Genomic DNA, 16,401 nt, shown 5'->3' with positions numbered 1-16,401 from the left:
AGAAAGTTACATGTGGATTTTCGAATGTGCTATGGTCAGTGCCTCTTACCCCTGTCATTCAAAAGTCAAATATACTTTAAAGATGCTGCCCTACTCTCTTCTAGCTATTATTGTTTTGATGAGAAATCTGGTGTTCTCCAATCTTTACTCTTTTATATATGACATGTGTTTTTTCTCTTTTACATTGCTTTTGAGCAATTTGATTTGAGTTTGTTGTTCTGTCTAGATCTGTGGGTTTATAGTTTTAAAATTTGTAAAATGTTCAGCCATTTTTTTCAGTTCTTGTTTCTTCAGAACTCCTCTTTATTTTAAGGAATCTAATTTCCCGTTTTTATTTTTTATTTTTTTTTAAGTTTATTTATTTTGAAAGAGAGAGAGAATGCAGGGAAGTGGCAGAGAGAAGGGAGAGAGAGAACCTCAAGCAGGCTCTTGTGCTGATAGCGCAGAGCTTGAGGCAGGGCTTGATCCCACGAACTGTGACCTCCTGACTGTGTTGAGATTGAGTTGGACATTTGACTGACTGAGCCCCCCAGGGGCTCCCAGTTGCCCATTTGTAGATGGCTGGATATTGGCCCCTGCTTATCAGTGCTCTTGATTTTTGTGTTTTTTCCATTCTTTTTTTCCTCCATTTTGCATAGTTTCTATGTTCATTCCTTTAGCTTCACTAATCTTTTCTTTTGCAATGTCTGATTTGTTGTTAACCCCATCACGTGTATTTTTCATCATAGATGTTGTAGTTTTCATCTCTTTGTCTACATTTTTCATGTTTGTTATTTTGAACATATGGAGTATATACTTGTTAAATCTTTTTTGTCTTTATTGTTTTGAACAATGGAATGGATTTTAATAATGCAGTGTTCTCTTCTACTAATTATAACTTCTCTATCAGTTATGTTTAGCTTCTGTTGATTTTTCTCTTCAGGGCACCTGGGTGGCTCAGTTGGTTAAGCATCCGACTTCAGCTCAGGTCATGATCTCACAGTTTGTGGGTTTGAGCCCCGCATAGAGCTCTGTGCTGACAGCTAGCTCAGAGCCTGCAGCCTGTTTCAGATTCTGTGACTCCCTCTCTCTCTGACCCTCCCCTGCTCACGCTGTCTCTATCTCTCTGTCAAAAATAAAAAACTTTATTTATAAATAATTATTAATTTATAATTATTTATAAATTATAATTATAATAAAAAATAAAGCATTAAAAATGGATTATTCTCTTCATTGTGGGTTTCTTCCCCCTCTTTCCATGCCTAGTAATATTTGGATGCTAGAAATTGTGAATTTTACCTTGTTGACTGGAGAATAGGTTTATATTCTTATAAATCTAATTGAACTTGATTCTGGGATGCAGTTGAGTTACTGGAAACGTTAATTTCAATTTTTTTTATTTAAAGTTTTTTTTTTTTTTTTCTGAGAGAGAGAGACAGTGTGAGCAGGGGAGGGTCAGAGAGAGAGGGAGACACAGAATCTGAAACAGGCTCCAGGCTCTGACCTAGCTGTCAGCACAGAGCCCAAGGCAGGGCTCAAACCCATGAACCGTGAGATCATGACCTGAGCCGAAGTCGGATGCTTTACCGACTGAGCCACCCAGGCGCCCCTGGAAACGTTAATTTCATTTAGTCCTTTATGATTTGTTAGGCTGGTCTGGAGCAATGCTCAGTCTAGGGCTAATTATTCCCCACTACTGAGACAGGACTTTTCTGTGTATTTTACCCATTATCCCATGAATTAGGTGTTTTCTCCATTCTACCTGTTGGTAGCAGTCACAGTTCCCAGCCTTGTGTGAGTGCCCAAAACTTCCCTCTAATTCTAGAAGAGGTAGAAGAGAATGGAATAATAAACCACCAAGTGAGAATTAACCTTGGACAGGAGAAGAGATACAGGAAAGTTGCACTTTCTTTTCTTCATATGTACCATATAACAAGTACTTTACATGTTTTAAAGTGAAGCTTGTTAATAATTTCATACAAGTATTATTAATTTTCATTACAGATGAGGAGATCGGGTAGAAAGGCCAGTAACTTAAGAAAACTACTTGACAGTGGCAAAGCAGACTCTAAAGCTTAAGCCTTTTCTAATGATTTATGTGTTCTCGTTGGGTTGTTTCTTCAGGGGAGGGAGAATAAAAGCTGGTGAAGATTTAGGCTGTAGTCGGACTAGGAGGAAGAAACGAGCTCTGTCACCATTGGAGTTATGTAGAGTTTACTGTAAAATTCATAACTGTTCCTAGGGTGGAAAAAATGGACAAGAGAGGTAGATGACTGTTAATTTGTGCAGAAGCGTTGTATAAAATAGATTAGTGGGAGCAATGCTCTGAAGTCTGTTTCTGCTGTGTTCCATAAATCTTGCTTCAGAACTCATAATACAGACTCGTACAGTAGTTACAGTTTTAGTTTTGCTCTCTTCCGTTTCAGTTATCCATGTCAGCTGCAGTGTAGAAGCAGATGACCCTCTTTCTGATGTATTGTCAGAAGGTCAGTGGTAGCCTGACATTCTATCACAGTGCCTGTGTCGCTTACATCACTTCATCTGATCATACAGGCATGTTTTCATCTCACATCATTAACAGGAAGAAGATATTTAGAGAGAGACCGCATTCATTGTAGCTTTTAGGACAGTATATTGTTATAATTTCTCTATTTTATTGTCAGTTACTGTTAATTTCTTAGTAGGCCTAATTTATAAATTAAACTTTACTATTCGTATGTACGTATAGGAAAAAACAATATATATAGGGATCGGAATCTGTGATTTCAAGCATCCACTGGGGATCTTAGGACATACTCCTTGTAGATAGGGGGAGTGGGCATGGGGGCTACTACTTTTTTTTTTTTGCATTTTTATTTTTTATACACAAATAGGAAACTCAGTAAGTAACTTGGTCAAAAGATTTAATTCATTGGGTATGATTAGAAGATAAATAGTCTAAAAAGTGACCTTTGTAAGTTAACATTTAATGTTCTTTGCCTCCATCCCTATTTTTTCTTAAAGTACTATACTTTGCTTCTGTTGGTATTAGAATGAATCATATTTAATTGGGTCAAATGAGTTGAATATTGGCAATTTCATGTGGTTCAACATAATAGTATATTTTGAAAGGACAAGAAGCAGTAACTGTAACCATTGTTAACACCATTACAAGGATCATGTGTGTTTTATACTTACTAGTATATGTCTACTGCCAAGTACAATACACATAGTAGACATTCAATAAATAATTTGTTAATGAGAAGCTATAGGTTTTTGAGGTTTCATACAGGTTCTGTAAGAAATTTAGGTAAGGATTAAGGGAAATTTTCTTCTTGTCAGGTCCTAAGTTCTTTTTAAAAGACTGAAAGAGAAGAATTTTTCAGCGAAGCTCTTTTATTTCTTTCTTTTATTTTTATTTCTAATGCAAGATAATAAATAATAAAATTTTTACTACTCTGGCCTCTTAGCCTTCTGTTAAAGAGGTTCCCCTTCTTCCACCAAATCCAAGAACCCAGCAGAGATTTAATATTCCTTGCTCTCCAACTCCTTTTTTGGGAGGCTTTCCACTACTTTTGCCTTTCAGTTGCTCTCTCTCCTTTCATAAACTCAAGGTGGTTGACATGAAAAATGCAATGATAACTTCTCCTTTCTCATTTGAGGCTAGAAATGCAGCTTTTTTTTCTGTGCATTAACAGCTTTTACAAACGATATAGTATGTAATATGCCCAATGCTCATTTCTGTGTCCAAATAACTTACATAAATTATCTTGTTAGAATACAACAAAGACTTAGACTATATCATAGTCCCCTAGTAATAGTTTTCCAGATCCTTATCTTCACAGATGAGATGTTGTAATAAGGCAGAGGGCTAGGAAGCCTCTGGCTTGTTTGGGATCGCCCGGGGTCTTTAGCACAAATATGAAGTAAATGTATTTGTCATGTCATTCTCTGGTATTACTGCTTTGGGCCATTATTTTATTATGCACATTTCTTGCAGTATTGAGTTTCATCCACACAGTGGTGCTAGAAAACCAAGAATTGATTATTGTTTCTCTCCTAATCAGTGGAATAAGTACTTATAACTGTTCCTTACAAAACAAATACTTCTTTGAATCATATAATAGCAATTTCCTCAACCTTCATCAGATCCATAACAAAGTTTATAATGATTTTACTCCTGTGATACCTCTAAACTTTAGTCATCCTTTACCAAGATGACTGCAGTAACTTCCTCATGAATCTTTCTGGTGTAAACCTTAAAAATAAAACAGCCGGGGCATCTGGGTGGCTTGGTCACTTAAGCATCCATCTTCCACTCAGGTCATGATTTCGTGGTTTGTGAGTTGAAGCCCTGTGTTGGGCTCTAAGCTGACAGCTCAGAAGTAATCTTTTATAAATTTGAATCTGAACTGTACTCTTCTGCTTAAAAACTCTTAAATGAATTACAATTAAGTTTACCAGTAAATAAAGACAATGTCTTTCATGACCCAATTTCTGCCAAGTTCTCTAGCTATTTACCTATAGCCTTTTCTTGTACGAATCTCCATAGTGCTTTGTAGTTCAGCCATCTTTTGGTTTCTTTGAACACAAGTTTTTCCTCCTACTTTTGCCTGTTTTTCCTTTTGCCTATGATAAGTAGGTGTGTGTGTGTGCATGCATGTATAGATATATTCCTTCATAAGTTACTTTACCGTTTCCTTTCTAGCTTGGGTCATATTTCTGAAAACTTTCATTAATTCCCCTTCTCCACAGATCAGTGCCCAGTGTCATTTGTTCTCATAATACTCAGTAATTTTTCTTCCAAACATTTATTACAGTTTCATTATATATTTACTTATGTAGTTATTTGACTGATGTCCATTTCCTCACTGAATCATGAGTGTTAAGGTAGATTCTGTGCTTTTTACTCATCATTGTATCATTGGTGCCTATTAAATTATGCTGAATAAATCAGTGAATGAATATAAGTCAGCCAGGCCTCAAGGCAGGTAGGTAATGGAAGTAGGAACAGATGAACATTATGGAAAGAAAAGAAAATACTTGAAATTAGAATACAGTAAGTTCAGTTTACTTTTATATTTTCTGTCAGAATAGAAATTAATTCTAGGTCATGGGCAGCCCTGAGTGGTAAGGGTTCCTATATGCATGTGAAGGAAGGAAGAATGAGATCACATTTAGCCTAATAAAATTATGGAAATTGTTAAGAGAGTAGATCATAAAAGTTCTCATCACAAGAAAAAAATTAAGTGATGGATATATTAAGTAAACTTAATGTGGTAATCATTTCACAATATGTTCATGTATCAAGTCTTTATGTTGTACACTTTAAACTTACACAATGTTATATGCCAATTATATCACAATAAAGGTGGAAAAAAGTAAAATAAAGTTATGGAGGTTGCTAATGCCCAGTGGAAAACATTGTTCTTCAGGAAACTTGGTTTCTATTCCAGATAGAATATTTTGTTCTGCCTCTTGGGAAAGATGTGATAAAACACTGGAGAAATCACCATTTGTGCTTACATTTATTTCCATAATTGTATAACAATATAATGAAAACATTCTCTTTATTTCTTGATGTGTGGAAAAGAAAAAAAAAGAATGAGATACAATAGAGGTAAAAGCATTTTAAAAACTATAAAAACTCTCCATAAAATGGACTTAATACTTGCCCCAGAGACAGAAAATCCTTCAATTTTAGAATTTCCCTGTTCTTTTCATTCAAAATTATAAAGAAGAGGTGCCTAAAAGAAAAGATGTTATGGCATGAAAAGCTCTATCTCTTACAGCCACTGTCAGGGATCATGTCAGTTTGACTCACTCCTTATCCTCTACACACAGTGCCTAGTGGGTGCCTAGAAATTATTTTGGAGTAAATAATATAGTGAATTTGTTCTGAAAGCCTCTATGATTAGCATTCTGTGATTTCTTCATCTTGTAAGCACTGCAGAAAGAAATAATCAGAAGTGAAACCTGTGATGTTTATTTTTCTTGTATTTCAGCTGTGGCAGAAGTAAAACTTCGAGATGATCAGTATACACTGGAACACATGCATGCTTTTGGAATGTACAATTACCTGCACTGTGACTCATGGTATCAAGACAGTGTCTACTACATTGATAACCTTGGGAGGGTTATGAATTTAACAGTGATGCTGGTAAGAAAAATACCTGTAATAAGAGGATTTTCCAATAAATCTGATTCTTAATTTTCATTTTTAATCTGATGTCCAGAGAATTGAGATACACATATCTTTAATCTATGGAATCTAATCATTAATCTATATAAGGCTCCATTCTGTTTAATTCAATTTTAATTTTTCCCTTTGTTTCTATCACTTATTTATTCCCTTCCACTCCCACCAATGAGCAACAGACTCTAATGGGTTTTATAGATCAATATTGATCTAGATGTTCATTTCTGCCTTTTCTAATGTAAAGTATTAACCCTTACTATGACAGTGAATTTGTTTATTTTTCTTTTTAATTCTTGCTTTTTGTATTTTTAGTCATGTTATTTGGGGTTCAAACATTTTGTCTGCTATGGATTTGTCCTTTTAGCATTATGAAACACCCCTCTTTATCTCTAGATTCTGGGAATGATTTTTGTCTTGAAATCTTCTAATATTTATACAGTGTGATAGCTTTTTTTATTAGTAGTATATTCATCTTTTTCTGTCTTTTTTTCTTTTACTTTATCAGTGTTGGTTTTAGTCTGATGCCTTACACCGCTCAGCCATCCTGACATGACGGTGTTGTTATTTTTAAAGTGCATCTCTTGTAAACAGCATACAGTTGGGCCTTGTTTTGTATCTAGCATGACAATTTGTCCTTTAAATGAAGGGCTTAGTACATTTATATTTAATGTAATTACTGATATGGTTGTGTTTATGTTACCATTTTCCTGTCTTTTCAATTTGCCCCATCTGTTCTTTGTTCTTTATCTCTCTGTTCCTACCTATTTTGGGATTAGTCACATTTTCTTAAAATTCCATTTAATTTTCTCTTTTGGCTTTTTATCTAAACCTGTTTGTACTATTATTTTTTTTCAGTGGTTAATATAGAGATTGTAGTATTCATCCTTAAATGGTAATAGTCTGCCTCTAATATTATTTTATTATAAAAACTTTACAATAATATTTCCCTTTTACCCTTGAAGCTATTTTTGTCCTATATTTCACTTTACATATTGTAAATTCCACACTGTTAATGTATTTGCTTTAAACAGTAGAATGATAATAGCTTCCTAACTACTCTGCTCTTTCTACTACACCTCTACATTGCATCTGCAGAATCAGTCAAAATTTTTTTTTAAGATTCCACATGTAAGATTCATAGGGTATTTGTCTTTTCTGACTTATTTCACTTAGCATAATGCCTCAAGTTCCATCCATATTGTCGCCAAGGACAAGTTTCATTCCTTTTTATGGCTAAATAAAACATTCCATTTTTTATATATATGATACATTTTCTTTATCATTCGTCTGTTGATGGACACTTAGGTTTTTTGGTTTTGTTTTGTTTTTGTTTTTTTGACTATTGTAAATAATGCTGCAATGAACATGGGGATATATATCTTTTTGAGTTACTGTTTTTATTTTCTTGTGATAAATACCGAGAAGTGGAATCACTGGATCATAGGGTAATTCTATTTTTAATTTTTTGAGAAACCTCCATACTGCTTTCCATAGTGGCTGCACCAATTTACATACCCGCTAACAGTGCATGAGGATTTCCTTTTCTCCACATTCTTTCCAAACCTTGTTATTTCTGGTCTTTTTGATACTAGCCATTCTGGCATGTATGCCATGATAATCTCATTGTGGTTTTGATTTGCATTTCCCTGATGATTAGTGATGTCAAGCAAGTTTTCATAAACTTGTTGGCTATCTGTAGGTCTTCTTTGGAAAAATGTCTGTTCAGATCCTCTGCCCATTTTTAAAAAATGTTTATTTATTTTGAGAGAGAACGAGCATGAGAGCAGAGGAGGGGCAGAGAAAGAGTGAGAGAGAGAGAATCCAAAGCAGGCTCCATGCTGTCAACTCAGAACCTGATGTGAGGCTTAAACTCATGACCTGTTAGATCATGACCTGAGCTGAAATCCAGAGTTGGATGCTTAACCGACTGAGCCACCCAGGCCCCACACCCATTTTTTAATAAGATTGTTTGTGAGGTTGTTTTGGGCGGGGACGGTGGGTTGCTATTGTATAAGTTCTTTATATATTTTGGATAGCTTATGGTTTGCAGATATTTTTCTCTCATTCCCTAGACTGACTTTTCATTTTGTTAATCATTTCCTTTGCTCTGCAGAAGCTTTTTAACTTGATGTAGTTTCACTCATTTATTTTTGCTTTTATTGCCTTTGCTTTTGGTGTCAAATTAAAAATATCATTGCTAAGACCAGCATCAAGGAATTTACCACTTACGTTTTCTTTTGGGAGTTTTATGGCTTCAGGTTACATTCAAGTCTTTAATCCAGTTTGAGTTTATTTAAGTGTATGATATAAGATAGGGGTCCAGTTTCATTCTTTTGCATATGGCTGTCTGGTTTTCCAAAGACCATTTATTCAAGAGGCTGTCTTCTCCCTATTGAGTATTCTTGGTTCCTTTGTTGTAAATTAATTGATCATATATGTGTGGTTTTATTTCTGGACTCTATTCTGTTCCATTGACTTCCACTTCCATACTGTTTTGATGATTATAGCTTTGTGAAGTATTTTGAAATCAGGAAGCATGATGCCTCCAGCTTTGGTCCTTCTTTCTCAAGATTGCTTTTAGCTTTTTGAGGTCTTTTGTAGTTCTGTACAAATTTGAGGATTGTTGTATTTCTACCAAAACTGACATTGGAGTTTTAATTGGGATTGCATCGAATCTATAGTTTGCTTTGGCTAGTATGGACATTTTAATGATATTGATTCTTCCAATCCATGAGAATGGAGTATCTTTCCATTTATTTGTGCTTTCTTGTAAATTCTTTTTATTAGTTTCCTGTGTGTCCTTCCAGAGGTGGCTTATTTTTTCTGTATGTCTTTTATTTTTTTAGCAAGTGTAAATACAAAGTGATATATTTTAAAAATACAAACTCCTCATCTTGGTATATACAGTTTATTGTGCTCTTCTTTCCAACCTTGTGTTTTACCATTTTGTACACTAGTCTCTAGCAATACCTGAGACATGGCCTGTACCCTGGTGTCCCCCACTCATTTCCCAGGTGATTAACTCTACCAGGAACATTCTTAGTTCTTGCCAGTTTGCTTCCCAGTCGTTACTTAGGACCTAGCAAACCATCTCTTCTATTAAGCTTTCCCTGACATCTCCCCTTTGCTCCTCTAGGAATATTCAAGCTGTTGGCTTTCAGATCTGTGTGGACTTTGAATTCCTTCTAGGCCAGAGGTTCACAAGACTTCTTCTGCATAGGGCCAGATAATAAATACTGCACAGTTTGTAGGCTAGACAGTCTTATGTCACAGCTGCTAGGTTTTGGTGTAATAGTGAGAAAACAGCATTAGGCAATATGTAAATGAATGAATGTGACTGCATTCCAAGCTCATTGACTATAGTTTGCCAACCCTTGGTCTAGGCCCTGGGTTTTTCTAATATTTCTATTATCCTGCCATCCAGCAGAAGGCTTGGTCAGTTTGTTGAAATAACAACTGTTTAAAGCTTGTTTTTATCCTTTTTAGTTGTCTTTGCATTCTTGATAGGATCTTCCTCTTCTTATTTCTTTTCTGGGTTCAGGTATGAGTCTTTGGTTTGTTGAGAGAAATAACTTTACTGAATAAGAAATGTTTATTTTTATATATGCCTAGTAATATATTTTTATTATAGATATAAACATACATTTTACAAATATCTTGTTTATATACATTCCTCAGCAAACATTTATTGAACGCTATTTGCTTAGTAGCCACAAACACAAATAAACTGATTAACATGTAACAGTGGAAGTAGGGATAAGATGCAGGCATAGTACCAGGGAGTAAATGACAAATGTTGAGAGATGAAGTGTTCCAAAAAATCTCAGACGAGTTGTCACCTTACCAAAATTGTGAAGGGTCAGTTAATTTGCCATACAGGTTGAGGCAGCTGTGTTCGCACACGACTTAAGACGCGCATTCAGCAAATTTCCACAGGCACGTGTGTGCACTACAGGTTTGCTAAAACACAGAGTATGTATGGAAGGACCTAAATGGTATATATGCAGCTTTGGTTGGAGATGAGGATGACAAGGTGAGCAGAGGCCGGGATGTGAAGGGAGGGAGGAACAGTCATGCGTTAAGCAAAGAGAAATATTAAAAAGGAAGATTGATTCTTTGACTCGTTTTAGTACTACTATGCTTGGCTGGGAGAGGGGTATGGTAGAGTCACAGTTTTAGGCCAGAAGCTTGGTTTTATCAGTCCACTTGTTGATAATCCTGATTTGGGATACTAATTCTAATTTAAATCACAAGATTGATGAGAAATGCAGAATGAAAGTTTAATGATAGCATTTGAAATACTATAAGCAGTATGAACTGGTCAATATAGTTTTATTCTCCTGATAGAAAGTTTTCATAGGAAATCAAATGCTGTAAATTAAAAAAAATTTTATTAAAAATATTTCAGTAAACAATTTTGCTTTGAGAAGGAGACAGTGTGAGTAGGGCAGGGGCAGAGAGAGAAGGAGGCACGGAATCCAAAGTAGGCTTCAGGCTCTGAGCTTGTCAGCACAGAGCCTGATGCAGGGCTGGAACCCACAAACTGTGAGATCACGACCTGAGTAGAAGTTGCACGCTCCACCTACTGAGCCTCCCAGGAGCCCCTCAAATACCATGATTTTAATACGATTGCTTATTTGACATGGAATCTGAGCAAAGACTAATATGTCTTTGATCCCTTTTCCTGACCTGTTCTCTAGTTCTGTGGACATCTTAGAATAACAGTACTGAACTGTAAAAAATTCACATATAAGCGAACGGTTGCAGCTCAAACCTGCATTGTCCAAGGGTCAACTGAATTTCCTTCCCTTACTTCCCCAGTTTGAACTTAACATTGAAATAATCTCTTTTGTTAAAAAAGTATACACCTTTCCATGTATATAATGTATATTTAAGTTTGTTTAGCTGCCTGATAAAATATACTTTAAAAAAAATTTTTTTTAAATTTTTTTTGTTTGCAATTACACATAGCTTTTTTTTTTTTTTTTTTTAAACAATTTATTTTCAAGTTGGTTTCCATATAACACCCGGTGCTCATCCCCACACGTGCCCTCCTCCAAAAAACTTTTTATTGGCAAGCAATAAGGAATCATAATTTAGAACACAGGACTTCCAGGGGCGTGTGGGTGACTCGGTTGAGCGTCAGACTTCGGCTCAGGTCATGATCTTGCGGTTCATGGGTTCGAGCCCCGCGTTGGGCTCTGTGCTGACAGCCAGCTCAGAGCCTGGAGCCTGTTTCAAATTTTGTATCTCCCTCTCTCTTTGACTTTCCCCTGCTCATTCTTTCTTTCTCTCAGAAATAAATAAAAAACATTAAAAAAAAAAAAAAACACAGGACTTCCAGTAAAGTTTCCACAAGTTGCATTCTTTCAGTTCTCATTTATCATCTCATCCCTGAACTCTTTGAGCACTTCATATGCATTCTCTGTTTAGCAATTGGATTATAAGGTCCTTGAATTATTCAGCTGAAAAGGTGTGTAATAGGGATGCCTGGGTGGCTCAGTCAGTGAAGCATCCGACTTTGGCTCAGGTCATGATCTTGAGGTTTGTGAGTTTGAGCCCCGCATTGGGTTCTGTGCTGACTGCTCAGAGCCTGGAGCCTGCTCCAGATTCCGTCTCCCTCTCTCTCTCTCTCTGCCCCTCCCCTGCTTGCACTCTGTCTCTTTCTCTCAAAAATAAACAAACATAAAAAAAAAAAAAAGGTGTATAATATACACTCTAAAATTAATTGATCTTGTATGGAAAAGACCTACCATATAACTTTTTTTTGTCTTCCTTCAGCTGGTGACACTGTATGTTTGACGATTGATCCCTGGCTCCGAATTTTAGTTTTTGCAGGTTTATCTCCTGGGCTGGAGAGTTGTCACCAGAGAGGAATCCTCTGGGTTCTTGTCTGAGAGAGAGGTGTAAGGCCTGATCCTGTTTTCTGAGATCCAAGGAAAAGAAAAGAGTTTGTGGTATCATCTTTTAATACGTGGAGATCTGACTCGTTCCCCTCTTTTCTTTCAGTAGTGTTCTTTACCCCTGTGTTTAGCTGGGCCTGGTGTCCAGAGTCAGTCTAGTTTAAACTAGAGAAATCTCCAGTGTTTTCCTGCAGTGGGGAATTTATATTATTTTGGAGAGAATTGGTATTTTTATGATTTTTTTTCCCCACCCCAGAACATGGTATGTCTTTCTGTTTATTTAGGTATGCTTTTATGTCCTTAAGTAAGAGTTTTATAGTTTTCCTTTGACCTTATGCTCATTTTACTAAATTTATTCTTAAGTTATTTTGAAGTTTCAGCCCATTGTTAATAAAATAAAGTTTTTGTATTATTTTAGGTGCTTATTATATAAACATTATAATAACAGCCACCTTATTTGATAATTTAGTAATTTTTACCTACTCCCATTTAGGTTTTCAAAATGTACAATTATATCATCAGCAGGAGGAAACAGTTTTTTTTANCGCGAGATCATGACCTAAGTGAAAGTCGGACGCTTAACCGACTAAGCCACCCAGGTGCCCCAGGAGGAAACAGTTTTATCTCTCCTTTTCTAATGTTTTGAAAATGGAAATAACATTCCCTTGCCATTCCATTTTTGTCTAATTGCTGTTATAAGATAGAACCTCTAAAACAATGTTGAATAATAATGGGGATTGCAGGTATCCTTGTTTAGCTCTTGATTTTTATTATAATGGCTCTTAAATTAATTTAAAATATTTTTGGTTTTGATAAATAACTTTTATTTTTTTATTTTATTTTTTTAAATGTTTACTTTTTAACATTTATTTATTTTTGAGAGAGAAACAGAGCATTAGTGGTGGAGGGCCAGAGGGAGAAGGAGACACAGAATCCGAACCGGGCTCTAGGTTCTGAGCTGTCAGCACAGAGCCAGATGTGGGGCTTGAACCCACAAACCCTGAGATCATGTCCTAAGTGAAATCGGATGCTTAACTGACTGAGCCATCCAGGCGCCCCAAACGTTTGTTTATTTTTGAGAGAGAGAGAGAGCCAGCAGAGGAGGGGCAAAGAGAGAGGAGGACAGAGGATCTGAAGCAGACTCTGCTGACAGTAGAGAGCCTGATGTGGGGCTTGAACCCACAAGATCATGACCTGAGCCAAAGTTGGACACTTAACCAACTGAGCCACCCAGGTGCCTCCTTATTTTTTCGGTTTCTGTTCTGTATATTTTATCACATGCTTTTCAGCACCCACTTACTGTTAATGATTATATGCTTTTCATTAATTCTCACTGTAGTGAATTAAATTGATACATTTATTAAATTGCTTACTTTCCTGGGATAAACCCTTTTTGGGCAGAGTATATTCTTCTCATAAAATTTTGGCTTCTATTTTCTGATATTTTTAGAATATTTGTATTTACAAATTATAGCTGTTTCTTTTTGGGGGGGGATGATATATGTCAGAATTTCATTAAAGTTTTGCTGGCTTAAAGGAATTAGAGAGTTTTCTAGAGTTGGAACAGTTTAAGATTGGAATTATCTATTCCCTATATGTTAAATAAAGATCCTTTTAGGACCTGTCTTCTCTTTGTCCTTTTCAGTGTTAGTCTTCCAATTAACCTCTCCGATTCATTCAATGGTAATTGGCTTAGTCAAACTCTGTTTTTTGGGTAATTTTGTAATGTATTTTTTGTTAGGGAAGATCATTTATTTCTTCTTAAGTTCTCAGATTTGTTGCTGTAAATTTGCATGTTTTATGCTTTAAGATTATCTTCTCTTGTTCCTTTCTCTGTTCTTTTTCCTTAATCAAACTTTAGAAGGATATTTTTATTCTTTTAAAAGACCCATGTCTGGGGTTGTTTTAGTTTGTTTTCTTAGTTCAGCTATTTTTTTGGTTTTCAAACTGTTTATAATGCACATCAGAATCACTTGGAGTAGTTGATGAAAGGCTAATTTAAACTTATGGTTCTTAAAGATTCTGATTCAGTATGTCAGGGTTGGTCATGGTCTGGGAATCTGCATTTTATCAGGTACCTACATGATTTTGTTTGTGGTCCAATGACCAAATTTTTCATTTTGTTTTGTTTTTAATTTCTTTTATTGTTTATTTACTTTTGAGAGTGAGGGACAGAGAGAGAGAAGGAGACAGAGTCTGAAACAGGGTTTCAGCTCTGAGCTATCAGTACAGAGTCCAGTGCAGGGCTCAAACTCTGGAATGGCAAGATCATGACCCAGGCTGAAGTCAGACACTTAACCAACTGAGCCACCCCGGTGCCCCATCATTGACCAAGTTTTGAAAAATTCTGCAAGTGTGGTGCAGATGAATTCCACATTTCTTATTTTTCAGATCAGCAACAAGAAATTGATTTGCTCTTTGAAGTTCTGTGTTGCCGGGCAGGTGGAAAGTGTTGGCCACTGGCTATACGTTGACATTTTTTTATTTTTAAGCAGAAAAATTGTTCTGATACCCATTTTACTGTCTGTTTTTTTTTTTTTTTTTTTTTAGTCAAAGGCACACATGCACAAATCCCAAAGAGGGATGGTGGCTGGTTTACAAATAACTCCCACCTCCCCCTTGTTAAATCTGTGCTAAATACTGCAGTCAGAGAAGGTTGTAAGGGCCCAGGAAAGGAAATCCACACATCGTCTGACCTTGAGATGTCAGGAGTCCCAGCAGATGGCAGCAGTTCAACACACAGGTTTATAGAGGCATTCTGCTTCCCAGTCAGTGTGATCTGTGGGTTTACAGTCCTTAATTTTAGAGAAATGCCAGATGGGAGGAAAAAGTGCTTTAGAAAGTAGAAAATGCCTTAGGAAAGCAAAAAAAAAAAAAAGATTCTTAAAATTTAATTCTTACGTTGTCATTTTATTAGGTGTTAGGACTTCTTTTAAAGTAATGTATTTTATTTCTTAATATTTAGAGAATTCATTCGATCATTATTTTTCCATTTATCTGAAAAACGACTTTGTTCTCCTAAAGAAGTATGCCTCTTTAAATTGCACTTAAAACTGGAGGAGAGTTGGCGGATTCTGTATGAAACCAGCATATGTGAGGCTATATCATGGGCTGAGTGACATGCTGTAACTGCTCGTTAGCCTAGCTCATTGCATGTCAGTATCTGTAGATTAGCATTCTGTAGACCTGCATCTTACCTTATTTTTTACAATTGCGTTTATTAATAGGGAGCCAGTAATAACTGGTAAATATACCTTCTTAAAGACAAAAAGGGAGGAGGGAGTCAATTTGAACTATATGTTCTTCATCAATTATTAAAAGTTTTATGTTATATAGAGACATTACTCATTCAAATTCCACTTAATAAAACAGCATTTCTTAAAGCATTAACCAAAAAAAGCGACAAAGGGAAAAGGAAAAAGGATGTTTTGTTTTTCTTTCAAATAAGCTTAACCGTTATTAGTGATGAAAGCCTTTCTCCAGAAAAGATCACTTCCTTTTAAAAGGGCAGAATTTTAAATGTCAGTGTGTAATAATACTAGTAAATGGCACCCTTACTTAATTTTGCCTGGCCATTTTTCTCTGAACTTGGGTAGTGCTTTCTATAAACATGTATGCATTAGAAAAATGCCTTGTCTGTTAAAACCTCATCTTCGTAGCTGTTAACTAAGAGGCCTTCAATCTCCTGTTTAGAGATGTTTTTCATAAATACAGTTCATATATGATTTACTGTGTCATTTATATACAGTATATTAACATTATAATTTTTGAATTACATTTTATTTACCCAAGAATTTAATTAAAAATTTTATATAATGTTTTAGCCTGAAGAACAACTGAGTATGGCAGTTGCATTCATAATGTTTTGTTTCTTTTTGTTTTGTTTTGTTCTTTTCTTGCAGGGGGAGGGGAATATTCCAGAAACTGCAGTGAGATCTTAGGTATAATTTGTTTAGAAAAACCAACTTCATAAGATTTTGTAATAGTTAAATGAGATGGCAAAAAGTCAAAGCACTTATTTCATATAATGCTTGTACATGTAGTCATTCAGTAAATGTTCCATTCACCGATGAAATTGTAATTCCTCTGTAATTCAGCTGTGAAATATTACTGCAGAATTATTTTCAGCAGCTTTGAATATAGTTAAATTAAGCTTTTTTTTGTGGTCTCGCAGAAGAAAATTATTGGGTGGGACAAAGACATTATAGATGCCAGTATCTATTATGAGGACACTTTGTAAAACTGTCAATGGAAGTTATTCAGAGATAATTTAACACTCTAAGATTTACAGAAGAAAATATTTCTGTTGCGTACAGTCCATTTAAAATTAGATGTGCCCTT

The 16,401-nt window shown here is 35.6% G+C and overlaps 1 protein-coding gene across 1 annotated transcript in view; it reads left to right on the top strand.

Moving 5' to 3' along the window:
• The window catches only part of NUDCD1 (NudC domain containing 1), a 72,569-nt gene that overhangs the window by 6,331 nt on the left and 49,837 nt on the right, over nucleotides 1–16,401 (top strand). Inside the window, exon 2 of the mRNA XM_077772940.1 lies at nucleotides 5,964–6,118. Within this exon, the coding sequence (XP_077629066.1) occupies nucleotides 5,964–6,118 (155 nt within the window). The remainder of the gene's footprint in view (nucleotides 1–5,963; nucleotides 6,119–16,401) is intronic.

Source organism: Crocuta crocuta, unplaced genomic scaffold, assembly GCF_008692635.1.
Source record: "Crocuta crocuta isolate KB4526 unplaced genomic scaffold, BGI_CrCroc_1.0 scaffold479, whole genome shotgun sequence".
NCBI lineage: Eukaryota > Metazoa > Chordata > Mammalia > Carnivora > Hyaenidae > Crocuta > Crocuta crocuta.
The sequence above is the reverse complement of the archived record's forward strand: the minus strand, read 5'-3'. Positions and strand labels throughout refer to the sequence as shown.